Here is a 19,839-nt window from a genome sequence, read left to right as displayed (position 1 = left end):
CTCTAAAATTGGGTGAAACGCTGCGGGAAGCCATCCATTATAACTCCATTATAACTCGCTCCAGGAACCATTTCTTCATTACTGCATCGAAAACGACGGCGGGAACCTTCACTTGACCTGCCGCGATGTTTGTCTGCTCGCATTTCTGCCTGTGATACTCTGCAAAGGTGCCTTTTTTCACGATACGGATGGTAGGCCTTCTTGACCTGCCTTGCCAGACAACCACGCGATAATCATCGTTTGCTGAGATGAGATTGTCAAAAAGTTGCTTTGTCGCCATTCTCGCGTCCTGTCCTGTGAATATCGATCAGCACAGTTGCGTGAATGACACGAGGCTTTGTAGCAAGCACGAACTTAGTTCTCCTGCAAGCTCTATCAAGTACCCAAACGTAACAGGCTTGTCTCGATCGTCCAGCACAATAGTGAAAGCTGTGATCTGGCCAATTGATTGTTCAGCGATAGAGACGATCGCGTCCGTCAACTGCGACTCTGTACACGATGCTCCAAATGCCACTCTAAGCGAGTCACTTCCTCGGTGGGCATGTGAGCTGATAAACCTAAAACTAATGACATCACAACTCACTCCCGTCTGTGGAGGTAATTGATAATCGGTAAGCCGTCGTCTGGAGCAAAGCCTTTAACAGTGATAACATCAGAAATGCAGTATCTCCACAAGCCATTGCGGGTCGTCACGACGGGCTCGTACTCTCCACCAGTTACGAGTTCCCACTAAGGGAAGATGAGAAGTTGAAGATGAGAGGCAGTAATGATTCCTACAGCAGACAGTACACGGTCTGAAGGCTTGTCAGAACGCACGTCCAGAAACTCGACGACCCCATCTCTGAATGATACTTTGAAGTCGGTATTAGGGTTACCTTCAGGGTATACCCTGGCGAGACCGCATTCTGTACAGCCATACCCATGAGACTTGATGGTAACGGAAGGTCCGAGTAGGTGAGTAATCTTGTGTCACTGGCTATCAGTTGGGAGGTAAACCTTCCACACTCGACGTGCCTTTGGAACAGAAACAGCAGCCTGACCTCCAGTAATCCCAACAAATTGTTTCAAGTCAGGCCAGACGCAGACTGCCCAGCCCTGGATGACAGGAGGCCCAATTTCGCGAAGTTTGGCAGCGCGAACAGGGTTGGGTGTAAGATGTCTCTAAGAAAACTTGTGAGCTCAATGTAATGCAATAATCGACAAAGATATGACCTCTAAATGTGCTCGCAGATCGCCTAGGTCTTCAACATCCGGGATAATACCCTTCTCAATGCATTCGACAAGTAAAGGCCATTCATCTTCCACGTACTGCAAAAAAATGACGAACACATTGGCAAATAAGAAGCGGATGGTTGACACTCGATGGTCCGCCAGTGCAAATAGCGCATTCAGAATAAATAAAGAGCGATAGTTTTTAACCAAAGATATCGCATATGGATCCGCTTTTCCTGGAACTAAAAGTTGCCTGGAGATCAACTTGCACAAGGAAATTGGTGCCATGGACTTACCCCATAGATCGAGTCTATCCTCGTCATTCTCGACGTCCCAGTTCATTTCCATTCGCAGAATACCGGCGCTCGCGGAGCAAACAGCTACATCCTTGGAGCTCTGACCGTCCTCACAAACTATTTTTAAGACCTGATAATGTTTCAAAGAGAATGGTGCTAAAATGGTACCCTCTGACGGGGAAGACCCCTGATATGAAAATTGCTGCAGAAGATATGGGGGAGGCCGATACTTTGGGAACAACTTTGGTGCATTCCTAGATGCCATGCTGGTCAGGGCTAAGAAATAGGGCAATCCCGGGGCGAACATGTTCTTGACGTCAGCCTCCATGCAAGGGACCGCCAAAAACTTTGCTATAAACGGCCTATAAGGCTCGTAGTTTGTGGTGGGAATGAATTCTCGGAAACTGCATAGAAAGTCGATGTCGTCCTTCGAGTCGCTCTGCGCGATGGCTTCACGGAATCCCGCCAATTCGGGAGCACCCTGCGCAAATTGAGACGCGAAGTTTGGTCGTATGATCTCCAGCAAGACATTGTCTATGCGATCCTTGAGCTGTTGAGAGAGTTCAGCAGACAAAGAGTCCAAGAGAACCGCTTGACGATGAGACATTTTCGCAGTCGCCTTGTGAGCTCGTTTGACGAGGTCAATTGTAGGGTTGCGGACATATTAGTTTTGCCAGCAAACATGGGATGAATTGAGACGTTTCATAGATAAAGTAAATACTGTTTTTTTCCGGTGCCCTGACGACACTCTGATCTAACAATTGCTGGCAAACTAGGAGGGGGTCTGCAGCGAAACATGGAGCATGAGATAGTAGCACTTAGTAGCAGCCCAGTAGGCTAGCTGCTAGGACTTGCGAGCTTTGCACGCTGCCAACTAGGATACTGTGACCAATGCCGGTGTATTCAAGTGGCGATCGACGGTCTGCCAATCTGGGACATCTAATGCCGCCTACCGGTGACATAAAAGCATCCCGACGGTCGAGAGCCGGTCCTGCATCAGGATGCCACCACACACCATAGATCCATAGGATCTGATCATCGCTACGATACACCAGTGCTATATTAGTAGGCATTTGTGTGAGGAATGAACAAATCCGCACCAGACTTTTTACAGCTCTATTATAAGTCTCTTCAGTGACCAATCCTTAATTGTTGGGTCGGGAACCTTCAACTAATCCTCGAGACGTCTTGACTTGCATTGCAAACGTGAATGATACCACTAGACTGTCATAGTGAAGGATCAGCGGTAGAGTCTAGACTTCGGCATCAACCTCCGGGCTCCTCCGAGTCGCCGCATCCAGGGAGGGATAACTCTGAATGTTCCTAGCAAACATGTGAGGGAGGGTAGATGACTACATGTAGAAAACAAGCCACAATTTGATGCATCTGATGGGCACGGCGATGATTATATAATAAGTCGCATCATACTAATAAGCTTGGTACACAGCCTGAGAATTTTGTGGAAGCCTTAACAAGGCTCTGATAGATCGTAATATTAAACAGTGCACACATATCCGCAGTACTCTGCCCCGTGCCTTCCTGTACTACCTGCAAGCTGCGCCGCGGCAACGACAACGACTTGTCAATGACACCACACTGGTAACACGGCAATTGCGTCTTCCGACTCAAAGCTTCACGTCTAACACTCTGCACACTTCTCTATATACCACCAAGGCCGACTGCTACTCATCTGACCCGTGATTCACCGCGACCTACTTCGAACACTCTTGGCATAGTTTGATCTACCATGAGTCTGGACCAGAACCTCTTCACTCTGCTTCTGACACCGAATACCTCTGACTCGACTGGGCTTGTGACTGATCTCACCGATCCTTCGGGGAACGTACACTACCGCAAGCGACGCATACCCGGGAAAGTATATAAGATTGAGTTGTATGGTGTGTACGTTGCTAATTGGGCTCGATCGTCGACTGATTGAGCTGAACCTGTGACAGACCCCATTTCAGAATCCTTGCTCGCCTCTGCTACTTCTCCCAGCGCGACGAGTAAACATAAAACGGTAGAATTATATAATCCCTCCAAGGTTGTCGAGCTGAAATACACCGGCACCCTGACTTTCCGATGGTCCTTCAAATGGGAAGAGTGAGTTCTGAACAAAGCAGCTACCATTCAAACTCAGTCAGGCTATGGCAGACATGAATTTGAGTGGAAACGAGAAGAGTGTTTCATGATCAGAAAGCCCGACCCCCCTGTCATGGTTGCGGTGACCAAGGAGCCTCCGGGTAGAATAAAGACAGCATCCGTCCAAATTCTTGATTACAATCTCAATAGGTGAGCTAAAGATCGAACATGAGAGTTTCCGCGGCATGACTGATAAGTGTACACAGGTTTGATATAGATGATCGAAAAGGGCTAGAAATCGTCATTCTAACTGCATTGCTCACCTTTCAAGATGCAAGCGATACGTATCACCAATCACCCAATGACAACAACGCAACACCTGCTGTTCCAACTACTTCAGCTCTAAAATGCTTCACAGAGACGACTGCGCGAAAGATGTCAGGCGGATCTTCGCCACCAGTCCCACCGCCCAAACCCGCCCAAAAAACAGGTGTCGAAAGGGTTGCTGAAATCCAGGCATCCACTGGTAGAGGCGAAGTTAATGAAGTGTTAATCGTCGACGAGTGTTCCTTCAAGGATTACGCGCGATATTGTGCACGGATGCTGCAGGTGCGTTGGCCGTGCTCGCGAAAACAGAGACAGAATAACGAGCTGTATTTTAGGACGAAGCGATGCTATTTATATCCATACGCTCTTCAGGACCACCCCAGGTTTCCAAAGTGGTGCAAGTAGTCGAGGAGACGAAACGCATCCGCCATAAAGCGGGTAAGTTTCTAGGCTTATAGCCACTCCATTTCCTCAAGTCATATAGGCCATGAAGAACTTCATCAATATGTTCTATACGATACGGCCCAGATACCACGCAAGGGTCCGACAACGATCAATCTGAACGGTAATAAAGACAAAGCAAAGGGCAAGGATTATACCCCGCCGAGCAACATCGTGGTGCATCTAGGTAAAATCGACATGCCCGAGTTACAGCCAAGGAGCGCTGCTCCTATACGGCCCGGAGAAGGACGGTCGGGTGCAGCAAAAGACCGAACAAAGGATGGGAAGAGCAAAGACACGCGCAAGGACAAAGAAAAGAAAGTCAAAGAATCAAGCGACAAGGAACGGAGCGAAAGGAAGAGGCGTGAGACAGAGCACGCAGCGGAGAAGGCAAAGCTTCGATCGAAATCTAGCGCGCCCGTACTTGCTTCTCATTTTTCTTCACATCCGGCTTCAACATCACAGCGGCCTCAGATACATCCGCACCAAACACATCTACATAAGTCATCGCCATCGCGGCTTAACCGCCCTGCTAACCATTCGGCTCCACCACTGCCTCCCCGCATGCCGATGCACCGTGTGGCTCCGCCACCTAACCGGTACTCGACATATGGGACATACCCGGTGTCATACCAAGTCCGGTATTCATCCAGCCCTCAACGTTTGGAAACCCCCGTGTCTCCATCACCACCGTCACCTTCCCCAGTCACATTACTGGCTAGATTACTCGGGAGGTGAACAAGACGACCCTTGTGCTCAATTACCGGTGCAGTCGGACGATGCATTGCAGCTTAAAATCTAACTTATAGCTGGTATGCCCAGCTTTCACAATCGCAATTTCAGACCCATGTGTATGGTCATGTTTTAAAATTGGCCCGATATTACCTTGCAGTCACATGCACAGCCTGTCTTCCCCATTCCATAATACATACGTTGATAAGTACGCTGTCGCGGACAAATACTTCCTGCAGATGGGACTGATGACATGTTTCGCTTCCGGATGTACACTGCCTTCAGACTGTCTAAAATGGCCGCGACAGTCGTGTCCACTGTCACCACTAAGTTCCGGATCATCATCTGCGTTACGTTCGACAAACGTTCGATAGCTGAGGTCCGGTCGTACCTAGATCGCATATCATTGCCCACAGTCATTTTGATAGAGAGGTTGTGAATTAAACTCTGCAACCCTGGACAACTTTACATACATGCTTTATTAGGTTTTATTATATAATTATTGCCCGCTGTTCCATCAAAGCCATCAAACAGAACGTTCTTGGGCGTACCTCGTAGTAAGCGCATTTAGGCAGGGCACGCTAGTGTTAGTTTCATCGCTGACCCACGACGTGCGGAAGCCTCTCACAAGAACAACCGACGGAGGAAAGACGATCATCCATAGAGTTCACGCATAGATTAGATAACTTTTCGAATCCGGCTTTGCGCTCCGGGATCCCGGATGTCTATTTCTTTGCGCTGTCTAGTATATTAAGTTATTGACGTGAATCAGCGCTGACACAGCCTGAGGTTATAATATATCCCGTGGTGGGCTAAACAACGTACATGTCGTACGTTGCTATAGATATTCCGGGACATTTGTAGTACTAGGAGTGATTTCCGAGCATGATGGATCCGTTAACTGAGCCCTATGATTAATGCCTAGACTGCAAGTGTAACAGATCTAAAAACCAAGATAGATTACTCCTCAAGAGCCGACAACTCCAGTCTGCGATGGGATCAGAAAGCGAAGATATCATGTGTGTATGGTTAATCGCGCATGTAATGAGTAGAGTACAAGTGTTGAATAATGAACATGAAAGAAAAAAAATGTTCGAGTTCGGTATACTAAAAGGCTGTGGGTATTCATAGATAATAGGTAATCATGTAGATATACGCACGAAGATGTCACATCCCGCGTGCTTGCACGACAAGGTATGATATCGGAATAAAAGTTGTCTAGGATATGCGCAGCCTGAGGTGTCATGAAAGAGCCGCTTCATGACACTCCGCCAATCTCGATGAAGCTCCGCCAATTCCATGTTAAATCATCATCTTTCAGATCAATGAAGCTTTTGAGAGGAAACCATGTGTCCATAGTGCTTCTTCTCGGACGCTTCGTGGGCTTCGAGACTGAACGAGGGAAAGTGGCTTGTTTTGGGGAAAGATGTTTTGAAGATGGAACGATCGCATCTCCTTCATCTTCGATATCTGCGAACGAACCGAAATCCTCGACTTGAATGGAGGGAGTATTTCCCACAGACGAAAGCCCCTTGGCCTCATCATCCTCGTCATCGCTCATGCTCATGAAATTTTTTCTGAGACTCGATCTCGGAATGCGGTTAGCAGCACGAGAGCGGCCCTCCAAACATGCCAGAGCATCCATGCGACTTTTTCGCCTTTGATGCGATGTGATAGATGAGGAACGCAGGGACGACCCTTTTCCTGATGGGCTAATGGGCGACAATAGGGGAGTGGAAAAAGATGTGCTAGTCGCTGACGGAGGTGGCTTTGATGAAGAGGCACGATCAAGAGATGTCGGAGGCTCGGGTAAGGTAGATGACACCGGAGCAGGTTTAGGAGAGGGGATTTGCCTCAAAGATTCACGAGACGATCGGTGGAGCGCAGATGCTGAAGATAATGGTGGAAGCCGTGCAAAGGCGGGTCGTCTTTCGATTCGTCTTTAGACGGGAACAGTGAGTACGATAAGAAAATGAGTACAAAGGCTAAACTTACGACAAGTCATGAATTGAGGTTACATCGTGCGTACAAGTCCAACTAGTAGACTTTGACATGATCGACTGCTTGCGCCTGTGAGCTGCAATTGAACGATTGGAGTCTGCCAGGTCGAGGGAAAGGAAAGACCGAAGTTCAACGGTGTCCCTTTTTCCCATTTGCAAAGTGAAATAAAATGCCGAGGCATGATCATCAGCAGCAGCATTATTGTGGGCCTTGTAGGAGGTAGCGGTTGAGGTTGATGGGACCGCCGGAAGGTCGATGCTGTGTGCAGACGAGAGACCCGCCCGTCGCTCCGCTAGAAGACCTAAAGTGAAAAGTGGGGAATATGAAGAGTGCATCACCGAAAAAGATAAAGAAACCAAGTGTGCACGAAGACAAAAGCACGAGGACAGGAAAACAAGAGCGTTTCAACGCTCGCTCTTTATAATGAAAATGCAATGCAATGCCGTCGTCACGAGTGATCGAATCTGACTACTAAATTGGGACGGATGGCCCTTTCCCTTTGTCACATGTTCATAATTAGCCTGCCGGCACGTTGCCGGTGAAGGGACAACCGAAATTATTTCACACGATCTACCGTTATGGCGCCGAGGTCAAAGGCGAGCGTTAAATTTCTGGAGAAATAATCATCAGAATCGAGTCATAACCAAAAATCACATCGGAGAGATGTAGAATACCGTTTTGCTTCCGAGGGGTCTATAAGAAAAAAAAATACAAAAAAAGAAAGTCACCCCTGTAAACATGCGGACACATCTATCCTGAATGCCAAGCGGACGACACTAAATAAATGAGATCTCCCAACATGGTAGTCCAAAGCTCGAAGGTATCTTGGAGTCTACTACCTATATTCGATTTTATTTAGTGGGAAACGGTTGAAATGTTGAAGAGTGGAGCGTTTGTCTATTAAAAGTCTAGGACAATGGTATACTGGCAGTATATTTTGCCTGAATCGAATCCCCTCTTTCATTGTAGTCGTTATGGGGATTTGTTCGAGGGAGTTCCGTTCCAAGCGTAAGCCAGCGTAGCACTCATTGTTCTGCAAATATCTCACGCTGGCACTGCCGTGACAACCTCTCCAAATTATTTGCAAAGTGCAACTCATATCACGAAGATATCGCAGCCTCGAACGATGAGTGATTTCATGTATATATCCCTGCGCGAATCATGTAACCTCAGAAACAAATGGGCGCTGAATGACTTGAAGTGGCCTCCTCCAGAACGCCACGTGTTATCGTTTTCTGTTCGGCTTGCATAACTGTCAAATTTCGCTCTTCCGTCTTTCGGAGCTGCGCCTCCACCACTGTGGTATCCTCCGATGGGCCTTATGGACGTTGACCCATATGTTACGATAGCAATATCGGAATTTTGTCGCTTGGTTTTCGTCGATCTGCGCATCACAGCACGTGGGTTTGACTGTTTAGTTGGGGATCAATCTTCTTCCCGCAGTCTATCGAGGCTAGCCTCCTTATCCCAGACGGTAAGATTTAATTACGGTAGCTTGGTGATGACTTGTGCATATGAATTCGGACATCGAAACGAGTACTCGAGGATCCTCTAGGCTCCAGTTAGCTGGACCTACCGTACACCGGCAACTTGAGATCTCCAACTCCATCCAGTGCCAGTCCCCGTCTGACACGCGCATGTATCGTGTGAGTGCATATGTACCATACAACAAGTTCACCATCTTTCTGCGTGCCCTAAAATATCGATTTCCTCGCGTCATGCCATGTTTGTGAATCCGTCTCGCTTCACCGCCTTTCACTAAAACCATTCTCCCCTCTTACACTGTAACCAGGCGATGTCCGAATTTCACCCCCTCTCTTCGTCACACTACCAGTTGCCTTGGTCACGCTCCAAAGCCTCGATGAACGTTTGAATTCAATATCTCCGAAACTCTCCGATGCTGTATTAGGCGAAAAACCTAGCCAAATTTAACAGTTCACAGATAAGAGCGCCACATGGAACATCCCACAAACATCTTCCCAATATCGTCCGCGGCTGTACCAAGACCCCTGAAAATAGGTGTGGAGGCCAGTTCCCTATCCGGACCAATTTAGTGCCCTACCCCAGGTGTCGGTAGCTTACTTCTTGGTAAACATCACCAGAAAGACGTGTAGCCTTGACGGACGATGTACTGGCAGTCTCCTCGACACCTCTTACGCTTCTTTAGATTACCCCCTGTTCGCATACATCCGAATCCCTGATTTTATCCAGACAAAACTGGGAAATTCATTCATCCGAAGATGAACCGCATCAGTCATTTCAGGGGTTCTGCTGTACTCACTCACACCCCACAGCGAGATTGTTGGTTAATCGAAAATACATTATAAGGAACTGAAACCATACGATGGGTCCAGGTTCAAACGTTTGTGCACCGCAGAAGCCGATATACTTGCGAATCATTCTCTCGATCGAATACAGTTATTGAAGCAACAGCGTTCATCCTTGAAACTTTTGTCTCAGGTGGTCTGCTAATTCGAACGTGTGATGAAGATGGTATGGTATTGGTCGTAACACAATCGTGATCTATTGCATGTCGAAAAAAAACCGATAGTGTCCCAGGTAGAGGTAGCAAGAGGGAATAAACCGGGTAATATATCGCCAGGGGCGAACATCTATTATACGTCCTCATGTCATAGCAAATTAGATGAGTAAATAAAAAAGGGCATACAGGCACTAACTGCCAGTGTACAAAAGTATAGTCTACTTGCCACCGGTGGTGCCGAGACCCATCGATGCCTTGAAGGAGTCGTAGATCCACCATTGGAAGCCTTGACGAACCAAATTGATCAGTGATTTCAAAGTAGTGTAAAGTACACGTACCAGTGAGAGTACCAATCATCAATACACGAGTGCCGAGACCCTTGGTCGCAAGTGTGACAATCCCAGTTTCTGATGCGATAGCTCCAATGCTTTTGCCCTTGTTGGCGGGCTTGCCCATGAGGGAGACTACGGTGTCAGCCGGGTGGGAGACAATAGCGCAGACAACACCAGCTAGATAACCAGAAGCAAAAGTGACACCAAGCTGAGTGGTCTTCGCATACGTCTCTTTGGGCTCAGGGAATACGTGAGTGTAGAACAGCTGGACGATCTTCTCATAGAAGCAGAACTTGGCCATGGTGTAGGGGATCTATTACGTCATAAATAAAATGCATTCGGAACCAAAACAACAACAGCTAACCTGACGAGACCATAGAGGAACAAGGGAGCCGAAGGGGTAGCGGGTCTCAGCCTTCGTCCTGCTCATCTCCGCAAGGGCAGCACCAAATGAAATGGGGAATGTGCCAGTAGGGCTGGTTTGGATCTTGACCTTGGTCATCTCGAGAGGACAGAGGGCGATGTCGGCAAAGACCTCTGCCGATGCAGAACCAGCAAGCCAGATAGCGGGCTTGTATTTGTTAGAAAGCTCCTCTCCAGCCAAGTTCATATACTGGTCCTTGAACAATTCATAGAGACCGTACTTGAACATGCCTTGTAGCGAGTAACCGACAAAGGTGGGACCGAAGCCTTTCCAGATACCAGCCTGACCCTCCTCGCGAACGAGCGTCGCAAGACCAGACGTGAGGCCCTTGTACTTTGCAGGGTTCACCTATCCACAAAAACTATGAGATACCACGGAGTTAGGAAGAGCTAGATAAACTAACCTGCATGTTACACTTGGCCACATCAAGAGGTGTGAGGCCGGCGTGAGTGATACCACATGCAAGAACACCACCGAGCATGCACTTGGCATAGTATGTAGCGTCATGAGGTACAGGACCGATGTACCTTTGAACACGAGGTCAAAACTCAACCTGACATGACACCGAAATTTGAAAATAAAACAAGAAAAATACCTTGCGTCCCATTTACCAGTTGGTGCTAGATGCGACATTGTTTATTATTTTAAAAGTCTATAGACGAGAAATCTATGAGAGACCTTGAAGCCTATCCGAACAAGCGCCGGAGTCGGAGGTCGAAGTAAGAGAAATAGTGCAGACATGACCCAAATTTTGTCAGGCTACTTAAATTTAGCCGCAAAAACACAGGCTTTCCGGCTTTATCGTCGGCTTCATTAGTCACTAGGAGCATCGTATTCCCTGATGCGTTCTCGCCTGAACACTTTGATTTCTAAGACTTTCGCCGAGCTTAGTAACCCTCTTGCTCCATACATGAGCGTTGTAGACTAGCTAGCGCTACACTTACAAACGGCGTACATCCACGTCACATCTGTTGACAAAACGGCAGATGTCAAATCGCGGGAAGTAAAATAACACACAGAGGTGAATATTCTTATTATCCGATCACACAGTCAGTGAACAGAGCATTTCGCAGGTTTCTTTACTACAATGCCTGCTGCCACGGTTCAAGACTCTGTGCCAGAACACCACGCACTTCCCAAAACGAATGGGTCCCTTGGTCCTACTTGGATCCCCGCTCGAGTAGAAGACGTCGCGCTGAGAACCACTGAGTTCTCCTTCGATACAGTGGAGGAGGCGCTGGATGCATTCGCGCGCGGCGAAGCTGTTGTTGTTATGGATGACGAACGAAGAGAGAATGAAGGTGATTTAATTATTTCTGCGAGTCAATGTTCCGTGGAGGCCATGGCGTGGATGATCAAGCATACCAGGTACGAATACTTTGCACCCATGCATTCCATCTTCATGTCTATTTTAGCGGATATATCTGCATCTCCCTTCCCGAAGAGCGTCTCAATGAACTCGAAATTCCCATGATGGTTCCCGAAAACCAGGAGCGGCACAAAACTGCTTACACCATAACCGTAGACTACAAGCATGGTTCGTTTTCTTTCTTTAAAAGCATTTGCCGCGATTAAAAACCACGCTTCTAGGCACAACGACAGGAATTTCTGCCCACGATAGATCTCTCACCGTGCGGAAGTTAGTCGATCCTACTTCGACTGCGTCCGATTTTAGTCGCCCAGGGCATATGGTACCCTTGCGAGCACAGAGAGGCGGCGTTCTGGAACGCAGGGGTCATACGGAAACCGGTATCGATCTATGTGCCCTCACCAATCAACCCTTAGGGGGAGTACTGTGCGAGCTTGTGAATGACGATGCGTTGGGCACTATGGCGCGGCGCGATGACTGCCGATTGTTTGCTAATCGATGGGGCCTGAAAATGATCAGCGTGGATATGTTGGCACAGTACAGACGCGCGATGGAGAGCAGGAGTGATGTGACATCATAGCGGATGAAAGGAATTACACGGGGGTCTGTGCCGGCTAGTGTATACTTATAGAGCATTGTACACCAATGTAAATCTGTCAGACTCTAGGCATCCCCTCGGGGATTCTGTGGAAAAGTTGAGGGAGCCTGTTCAAGATCCTGAGACTGCGGGCATAAAAATAAGAACACTCCATCTTTGAAGATCGTAGCGGCGGCTTGCAACCGGTCTTTATTTGATTCCTCAAGCTTCCCAAAGGCTTGTACACAACGTTCCACGATCTGTGTGTTAGATATAGCTCTACTCATTTTTGCCAGGTGCCCGACCAGTATTTCTCAGAGTCACGTTCATCGCCCTTCAGAACCTGTAAGAGGCTGGAGCTCGCAACATGCCACGCGTGCGCAATTTTGGTTGTCAACACGGATGAAATTTGCTCTGGCATGTTGATTGCAGGTATAGTTCCAAGGTAATATCGAGATTCGGGATGCATGCGTGGGCCAGACTAAAACATCAGCAACGAAGAATTGTTTGTACATTTGCTTTCGCCTTCTGAAGAAGCACGGAAGCGGAATCATTTCTTGTTGCACATTTCCGTAAAACGGCGACACTCGACAAACAGATGGTGTGGTGGCAGCCACTGGTGCTTCCAAATAATTGCGCCCTGAATCAGCACAACGGAGATAAGTACAGTCCCCAAACGTGCGAAACACACTCGCAGCGTTCAATTGTTGTGACCTTGCGTAGAGTTTTACCAACACGAATACGCAAAGGGCGTGCGCACGCAGGCATGTTCTCTAGTGAAGCATGCGAGCCGTAAAGAGGGAGCTCGAAGCTATGGCCAAGTTTGAATGTTTGCGTCAGCTGCAGCATGCTGAAAGAGAATGCAAGTCAGTACTCGATAAATTTCAACACGGACAAGTTGTTGAGTCATAAGTGGACAAAAACGAGGGTGTAACTTGCTTACATAAATGCTGGCTTGTCAGAAAAAGGAAATCATCAGGTGCCTGGACGTGAGCCCGACACAAGCAACAAAAACATGGATATCCGATTCATAGCGGTAGTTGACACAACCGGCCTAGTCATGAAACAAACCAAGGTAGACAGATAAATTATACCACTACTATCTGCTAGTATACTACGCCTCAGGCCCAGGTACTGCGGCTGATGTGTGACGGATCAATATTTTTAAACTCCGAGTCTTTGTGTCGCTTCAACAATTGTATTCTGAACTTCTTTCACTAACTTCAAACTTATCAAGGCATTTGCAGTTCACATTCAGCATGTCAATGTCCAGCCTAGCATCAATACGGGTAGCTATTTTATGGATCTCACTGCCTCAGCTACTAGCACAACCTCGCTACTCGTGAGAGCTGCTCTGCGATGCCATCTGCAACCGTTCGTTATGGTCCCACAGAGTGTCCATGCTCTTAAATATGCGATTCTGTGATCATACGCCATTCCCACCTTGCAGCTCTTCTTCATGCTCAGTATTGTTTGTATTATAATTTGAACCTTCTCCTTGCGTTCCTTGGCTCAGCTCTTCTCATGACACCTCTGTCATTGGCCATCAGTTTTGTTGTCTTGTTGTCCATCATATTGGAGGTAGTTGGAATACCTCGGGGGTATACATCGTCTGTTGGACAGTTTATACCTTTGACACGGAGGACGCAGCCTTCACGGAATATCTCAGAATGGGCGGAGTATGCCAAGAACCTGCGGGATGCCACAATTGCGAAGTACTCTCCACAACATAGTCAAAAGAGGGGGGCCGGCGAGAATTTGTAGGCCGAACTATCTGACCTAAGTGCACTCAAGTGCGACACTAATATTTGATGAAAAGGTTAGTCAACCAGGGGTTCGACACAAGGTCCGTCGTCTATTCCACTTCTGTCCAAGCGTGCTCAATTCCTGTAGCTTCTACGGATCCCTGGCTGTCGGTACACCGCCTTACGCATTTGACGTAATTCTAGACACAGGATCCTCGTGCGTCGTCAACTCACGCGGAAACGGACCTATCTAACATTCTTCCCAGAGATATGTGGATTGCATCATCCGCGTGTCAATCTGCGTGTGCAGGAACGGGCAATTTTGACTCGGCAAAATCCTCTACGTTTCAAGATATGAATAGAAGCTTTAGCATAACCTATGACAAAGGTTACGCAGCAGGTACTATCGGACAAGATGTTGTTCAAATGGCTGGTTTCACAATATCCCACCAAACATTCGGTAAATTTAATTATTTGTCGTCATACACTATGATTGTCCAATACTGACGCGTAACAGGGGTGGTGACAACTACCGCGGCGAACTTCCTGCAAAATCCTGTCACCGGGATCTTTGGTCTCGCATGGCAATCGCTGGCAGTCTCTGGTGCTATGCCATTTTGGCAAGCGCTTGCAAGTAATGGCCAGTGGAGTCAACCCTTGATGGCTTTCCACTTGACTCGGTAATCATATCCCTGTGAAGTCCATTTGCTCCAGGGACACTGACGGTGAATGATATAGCTTTTTAAATGACAGCCGAGCTGGACAACTAGAACCTGGAGGATCTTTTACAATGGGTGCGAGAGCAACTCATCATTCCTAGCGTGTCTCACCTTCGTTTTCAGGATATGCAAACGAGAGTTTGTACACCGGGACGATTGACTACCAGGATATTCCCAATGGACAAGCCTCGTACTGGCTTCAACAAATTACTTGTGAGCTTCAGCGCAATCTTCCTCTTGTTTGTGTCGCTCAAATACCATTGAAAGCGATGACTGTGCAAGGAAAATCCATATCTTTGCCAAGCGGTAGTGCATCTTACGCCGCCATTGATACCGGTACGACACTCGTGGCAGGGCCTGCGGCTAGCATCGCAGCCATTTACGCTCAGATCCCTGGATCTCAGCCTGTAACGGGCAGCTGGGAGGGGTTTTACAGTTACCGTAAGTGCGACATATCTCTCTGGATCAACTTGCAAGAACCGAAACTCTATGAAAAGCCTGTGACACTGCTGTTGTGGTAGAGATCTCGTTTGGAGGTCCCCATTGGACAATCAGCCCCGGTGATTTCGCGTTCGCATCCACAGCATCCACCCCGAATGAATGCTATGGCGCGTTTTACGCAATACCCACGTCTGATGGAACTCCCTCCTGGATCCTAGGTGACACGTTCTTGGTAAGTGCTTTTGGTGCACATATCCACTTCTGATGATTAATGTCGCGAGATAGAAGAACGTTTATTCAGTTTTCCGATACGATACTCCGTCTGTCGGATTCGCAGCACTGTCAGAAGTCGCACTTGCAATGAACGACATGGCTGGAAGAATACCTTCCGCTACTCTCGGTGCTAACTCAGCAATGTTTACCTTGGAACCGAGCGCGGCACTCGCAAGACGCACCTCTAGCGCAGTTGCATTCGTCATTTCCGCTTTCATCGCCACCTTGGTGTCATTTGTACAAGCATAATGCTGCGGCTGTAAACTCAGTGGTGCACTTACGGCCACCTACACACAGCCTTCCGGACCGACATGCTGTGCTACTCATTTTCACCTGCTGGGCATTGCTAGATGTTGTAATTGCAGGGGACGCATGGATAGCCACCAGAGCACATACTTTACTGTAGGCTTAGACAGGCTCGCCGCATGATCCATGAGGCTGTTGGCACACATTTCCGGTTAGCTAGTTACTGCTAATAGCTTTACCAGCCAGCTTTTCACACGATCGTCTAAATATTGTGTACGTAAGATATTCACTCGCCAAGGTACCGCTGGCAATATCAGCTGCGGCTAGCTGCGGAACGCTTCAAATGCGCAGTGCCAGTGTATCATCAACATGTATTTCAGGGAAATTGGAACTGGCTACCATCCATACATTCGTTATTCCTCATTTTCTACTAGCTTGTGGTCCCTCGCCTTGGACCTTCTCTGGTAACTTAAAATACTTAACGATCAAAACCGAGGCCTGAGTCTTACATGATACCATTACTTTTTCTTGCATCCCTCTTGGCGCTACCTGCGGATACATTTGGAGCACCTACAAATGTGGTTCCGGTTTCTGGTCAGGCCATCTCCCTTTTAAGAAGGAATGAACCTCGAGATGTCACCGAACGGGGCGCTTTGGCGAGGAGTCAGAGGGACAATTTGATAGCAAAGTATGGCGGCCTGACAAAACGGAGAAGAAGCGAAGGTTATAACCTGTACGTGGTATTGTAGCGGGAAATGTGTTCACTGAGTGCAACTTTTCTTTAGGATCACTGATCAGGGCTATGATTCCAGGTAAGCGTTAGATGTGTTCACCGGCGTGCTTGGCTCTCTGATTGAAGTATCCGTACAGCTACTATGGCTCATTGGCTATTGGCACCCCTGCGGTGTCGTTTGATGTCATATTAGACACGGGCTCTTCGTAAGTTCCAGTGCAGCTGACGTGTCAACATAATTTAGTAATGCCGCATTGTCGCAGCGATCTCTGGGTCGCTAGTTCTTCCTGTGGCACTTCATGCGGGTCGATTGCTACATACAACCCATCATCTTCATCAACTTTCCAGAATCTTTCTACGCCATTCTCTATAGTGTACGGCTCAGGTTCTGCGGAGGGCTATGTTGCACAGGACACAGTGCAAATGGCGGGATTCTCCGTTTCCAGCCAAGGCTTTGGTCAGAATCTCCTCTCACTTATGGGCCCGCTGGCATTTACTTACGTGCATTGCAGCTGTTGTGGACGCGGTGTCGCAAAGTTTGCTGACATCACCAGTCTCTGGCTTGCTTGGTCTGGCATGGGAAACCCTAGCAACTTCAGGTCAGATGCCCTTGTGGCAGAGTTTGGCGTCCAATAGTGCTTGGGACTCAGCTCTCTTTGCTGTTCAACTCACTCGGTGACAATATTTGTTCTCTGAAACGAAGTGCATTACTAACAAAAAACAGGTATACAAATGATTCTAGCGCCCAGGATCTTGAGCCCGGAGGAGTCATTAATATGGGTACGAGACATTCCACGCCGTGAGACCTCTACTCAAACAAAGCTGCTCTTAGGTTACACAAACAGTAGTTTGTACACCGGCTCAATCGATTACATCGATATCCCCGGAACTCCCTCATATTGGTATATACCATTGACTTGTAAGCGATTTACCAACTCATAAAAATTTTGCTGATGTATTCCAATTCAGCAATGACTGTGCAAGGCAACTCAATAACTATTGCTTCAGGAACAACTGTTGCTATTGATACTGGCACGACCAACATAGGTGGTCCGGCCAGCTCAATTGAAGCAATCTATGCACAGATTCCCAACTCACAGCCAGCCACAGGTGAATGGGAAGGATATTACAGTTATCGTAAGCAAACTTCTTGAGCATCGCGAGGTCAAGTGGCTCACCGCTCAACCAGCATGCTCGACGACTGTAAACGTAGAGGTGTCGTTCGGTGGCAATACCTGGTCGATAAGCCCGGCAGATTTTGCCTACACCCAAACCAGCTCAACAGAATGCATTGGCGCATTCTTTGAAACAAGTACTGGTACTGGGATTCCCTCTTGGATCTTCGGCGATGCTTTCCTGGTATGTGGCAATCATAAACGGCCCTCGAGTTCCGCGATACTAAGTTGTTTTTCCACATTCTATTAGAAAAATGTGTATTCTGTCTTCCGCTACAACCCCGCTTCGATTGGTTTCGCCAATCTTTCAAGTGTTGCACTTGCTGAAAATGGTGCGGGAGGCACTGTCCCTTCCGCAACCATTGGTACAGTATCTGCAGCAGTCACCAACACAAGTGATGCCCCGCGTAGACATGCACTGAGTGCATCATTGTCTACTCTTCTCTTCCTGGTCTTCTCAGCAGTGTTCCTCCTTTAATTTTGATACCATTTACATTCATCTTCCTAACGAAGGACTCATCTGAATAGGACTAACAGACGCTCACTTATTTGGATCACGCTCACTAGTACGTTATGTATACGATGTTGACGGAGGCCACATAGTTGTTATTAGCCAATTCTTTCTGAGGGGTACAGTAACCTGTCATGAGCGGTGTAAGCCAGATGCTTACGACACCACGTGGACAATCCCCATATACCACTACGTTTCGCATTACCAAGATCAGACTCAAGTCTCTTACATACCATCATCTTGCTCATTTGTATCATGCTTTAAAATCCACGATCTTATCCTGTTACCCTTTGCCTGATTCGTTTGGTGTTTCCCGCCGTTACCATGGCAGGTTTCCACTACATTAATACAAGGACGCCCTTTCGGTCTGCTCTTCGGCGACAGACTGTGTTCACAGTAGTAGGAAGTCAGGAAAAACAATATTAGCACAGTCCTACATATGCTTCGTTCGATTCTGCAATGTCTCTTCGCATTCTCACTATGAATAAAGCCATGTATAATCGACCGTGCGCAAATGGAATTATTCGCAGGTCAAGCACAGTGTGCGCCAGCATTAAGATATTAATCCGTAACATCCATAAGTTGAATGTAGTTGCATACCGGCACGCAGAGGAACCATCTTCAGTAGAATGAACAGTTTGGATGGAATAAAAAGTTGATACGTGGGATGCAGTGGCTTTCATGTGTATTGAGAAGTTGGACTTCGACAGATCAATATTAATGGTGAAGTACAGTGATGTGCACGCACATGTTTCTGATCAAATCTTTTTCCACCGAGAGGTTTTGTTGAATGGCGCAAATACAATTCTATTTTAGATCCTGGCAAATGAGGTGGTACTCCGGGATGTATCAACATTGCGAAATAGTCAGGTGTGTTTTCTGGTCCATTCAGCTTTTTTGAAGCTGTCTGAACTAAAATCTCATCGACATGAACATTGACAGGGGAAAAGAATACGCGCTGCAGACAGGTCTCAGCATCTTAAAGAATGCGTGGAGGGAATAGGAATTTTGATGCTATCATCAAAGTTTGTGGTCACTGCGATTCTGTCAGCTTCCAGAGTGGTCTTCTCCACGCAATCTACGAAAGCCATGAATCGTAGGTCGCCCATGCTCCAAATTGTTGTGTTGAGATTCAAGTTTTGCCATAATGTCGACGACTTTACTGATGCAGCAAAAGTGGCAGCTCCTCCTGCTCTGCTGACAATAAAGATGCTTGCTAGCAGCAGATAAAGGAGTTTTGGTGAAATGCGGATGTCCTTTGGGATAGTAAGAGGTTCACATGTTTAGATGAAGATCCATCGTCAAACGGATAGGACCAATAGTTGTCCGCATATTTTAGATTTCGTCTTCGGCAGAAGCAGTGTTTTCGCAAAATGTAAACACAAATATCTCCATGGGTCCATTTTGAAGACCGAAAACACAGCAGATATCGCCATCGTGAACAGTGGAGAGGGAACAGAAAGCAACACAATTGCACCCGATGCCGGCGGTATCTTAATTGATTCCAAAAAATGATACCGCCTTATGGTGACTAATACTATTAATGCTACTGAGCACGCAGCCACGTCAAGGACTAGTACTCATCGGTTCATTGTCAATGCGTTGGCAATGTCGGACGCTGCGGATAGCTGCGGACAACTTGAAATGCGCAGTGTATCATCAACATGTATTTCAGGGCAATTGGCTGGCTGCAATCCTATACGTTCATTATTCTTCATTCT

The 19,839-nt window shown here is 47.4% G+C and overlaps 8 protein-coding genes across 8 annotated transcripts; 5 read left to right on the top strand and 3 right to left on the bottom strand.

The window, feature by feature from the left end:
- Window positions 1-37: 37 nt before the first annotated feature.
- On the bottom strand, window positions 38-2,115 carry EDB93DRAFT_1088625 (GH3 auxin-responsive promoter; the record flags this gene model as incomplete). The annotated part of the gene is made up of 7 exons (XM_041446149.1): window positions 38-294; window positions 355-527; window positions 584-729; window positions 778-963; window positions 1,006-1,161; window positions 1,213-1,454; window positions 1,509-2,115. The coding sequence occupies 7 exons, from the start codon at window positions 2,113-2,115 to the stop codon at window positions 38-40; spliced, it is 1,767 nt and encodes a 588-aa protein (XP_041306003.1).
- Window positions 2,116-3,255: 1,140 nt separating this feature from the next.
- Window positions 3,256-5,096, top strand: EDB93DRAFT_1088609 (uncharacterized protein; the record flags this gene model as incomplete). The annotated part of the gene is made up of 6 exons (XM_041446146.1): window positions 3,256-3,406; window positions 3,464-3,611; window positions 3,663-3,800; window positions 3,857-4,199; window positions 4,253-4,359; window positions 4,394-5,096. 6 exons carry the CDS (start codon window positions 3,256-3,258, stop codon window positions 5,094-5,096), a joined length of 1,590 nt encoding a protein of 529 aa, XP_041306002.1.
- A 1,252-nt stretch (window positions 5,097-6,348) lies between these two features.
- On the bottom strand, window positions 6,349-7,426 carry EDB93DRAFT_1105402 (uncharacterized protein; the record flags this gene model as incomplete). Its single annotated transcript, XM_041447497.1, has 2 exons — window positions 6,349-7,030; window positions 7,086-7,426. The coding sequence occupies 2 exons, from the start codon at window positions 7,424-7,426 to the stop codon at window positions 6,349-6,351; spliced, it is 1,023 nt and encodes a 340-aa protein (XP_041306001.1).
- Window positions 7,427-9,454: 2,028 nt separating this feature from the next.
- EDB93DRAFT_1157189 (mitochondrial carrier domain-containing protein) lies at window positions 9,455-11,063 on the bottom strand. The gene is made up of 5 exons (XM_041449923.1): window positions 10,925-11,063; window positions 10,733-10,856; window positions 10,270-10,677; window positions 9,912-10,218; window positions 9,455-9,859 (listed from the first exon to the last, which is right to left on the bottom strand). The coding sequence occupies exons 1-5, from the start codon at window positions 10,960-10,962 to the stop codon at window positions 9,792-9,794; spliced, it is 945 nt and encodes a 314-aa protein (XP_041306000.1). The 5' UTR covers window positions 10,963-11,063; the 3' UTR covers window positions 9,455-9,791.
- Window positions 11,064-11,111: 48 nt separating this feature from the next.
- Window positions 11,112-12,440, top strand: EDB93DRAFT_599762 (3,4-dihydroxy-2-butanone 4-phosphate synthase-domain-containing protein). The gene is made up of 4 exons (XM_041456818.1): window positions 11,112-11,350; window positions 11,403-11,697; window positions 11,745-11,866; window positions 11,920-12,440. Exons 2-4 carry the CDS (start codon window positions 11,417-11,419, stop codon window positions 12,276-12,278), a joined length of 762 nt encoding a protein of 253 aa, XP_041305999.1. The 5' UTR covers window positions 11,112-11,350; window positions 11,403-11,416; the 3' UTR covers window positions 12,279-12,440.
- Window positions 12,441-13,710: 1,270 nt separating this feature from the next.
- EDB93DRAFT_599666 (acid protease) lies at window positions 13,711-15,990 on the top strand. The gene is made up of 10 exons (XM_041456817.1): window positions 13,711-14,035; window positions 14,095-14,121; window positions 14,169-14,237; window positions 14,287-14,480; window positions 14,538-14,700; window positions 14,759-14,814; window positions 14,863-14,952; window positions 15,007-15,180; window positions 15,237-15,412; window positions 15,466-15,990. The coding sequence occupies exons 1-10, from the start codon at window positions 13,800-13,802 to the stop codon at window positions 15,700-15,702; spliced, it is 1,422 nt and encodes a 473-aa protein (XP_041305998.1). The 5' UTR covers window positions 13,711-13,799; the 3' UTR covers window positions 15,703-15,990.
- Window positions 15,991-16,208: 218 nt separating this feature from the next.
- EDB93DRAFT_1252177 (aspartic peptidase domain-containing protein) lies at window positions 16,209-18,085 on the top strand (the record flags this gene model as incomplete). The annotated part of the gene is made up of 10 exons (XM_041453257.1): window positions 16,209-16,432; window positions 16,485-16,511; window positions 16,570-16,638; window positions 16,696-16,889; window positions 16,945-17,107; window positions 17,157-17,212; window positions 17,265-17,351; window positions 17,402-17,569; window positions 17,622-17,791; window positions 17,858-18,085. The coding sequence occupies 10 exons, from the start codon at window positions 16,209-16,211 to the stop codon at window positions 18,083-18,085; spliced, it is 1,386 nt and encodes a 461-aa protein (XP_041305997.1).
- A 752-nt stretch (window positions 18,086-18,837) lies between these two features.
- On the top strand, window positions 18,838-19,588 carry EDB93DRAFT_1157175 (uncharacterized protein). The gene has a single exon (XM_041449922.1). It carries the CDS (start codon window positions 19,130-19,132, stop codon window positions 19,346-19,348), a length of 219 nt encoding a protein of 72 aa, XP_041305996.1. The 5' UTR covers window positions 18,838-19,129; the 3' UTR covers window positions 19,349-19,588.
- Window positions 19,589-19,839: the final 251 nt, after the last annotated feature.

The sequence above is a fragment of the Suillus bovinus genome (assembly GCF_016758785.1).
Source record: "Suillus bovinus strain UH-Sbo-P2 chromosome Unknown EDB93scaffold_43, whole genome shotgun sequence".
Lineage (NCBI taxonomy): Eukaryota > Fungi > Basidiomycota > Agaricomycetes > Boletales > Suillaceae > Suillus > Suillus bovinus.
Note: the sequence above shows the minus strand (reverse complement) of the source record. Positions and strands in the feature narration are given on the sequence as shown.

Bases quoted from the DNA above. Each gene is read 5' to 3' on its own strand.
- EDB93DRAFT_1157189 (XM_041449923.1), bottom strand. From the start codon at position 10,962: ATGTCGCATCTAGCACCAACTGGTAAATGGGACGCAAG. The intron at 10,219-10,269 runs GTTAGCTGTTGT...ATGACGTAATAG, and splicing joins TTCCTCTATGGTCTCGTCAG to ATCCCCTACACCATGGCCAA. The intron at 9,860-9,911 runs GTACGTGTACTT...TGGTTCGTCAAG, and splicing joins GATGATTGGTACTCTCACTG to GCTTCCAATGGTGGATCTAC.
- EDB93DRAFT_599762 (XM_041456818.1), top strand. From the start codon at position 11,417: ATGCCTGCTGCCACGGTTCAAGACTCTGTGCCAGAACACCACGCACTT. The intron at 11,698-11,744 runs GTACGAATACTT...TGTCTATTTTAG, and splicing joins TGGATGATCAAGCATACCAG to CGGATATATCTGCATCTCCC. The intron at 11,867-11,919 runs GTTCGTTTTCTT...CCACGCTTCTAG, and splicing joins AACCGTAGACTACAAGCATG to GCACAACGACAGGAATTTCT.
- EDB93DRAFT_599666 (XM_041456817.1), top strand. From the start codon at position 13,800: ATGACACCTCTGTCATTGGCCATCAGTTTTGTTGTCTTGTTGTCCATC. The intron at 14,953-15,006 runs GTGAGCTTCAGC...TACCATTGAAAG, and splicing joins CTGGCTTCAACAAATTACTT to CGATGACTGTGCAAGGAAAA. The intron at 15,181-15,236 runs GTAAGTGCGACA...CTCTATGAAAAG, and splicing joins GGAGGGGTTTTACAGTTACC to CCTGTGACACTGCTGTTGTG.
- EDB93DRAFT_1157175 (XM_041449922.1), top strand. From the start codon at position 19,130: ATGCTATCATCAAAGTTTGTGGTCACTGCGATTCTGTCAGCTTCCAGA.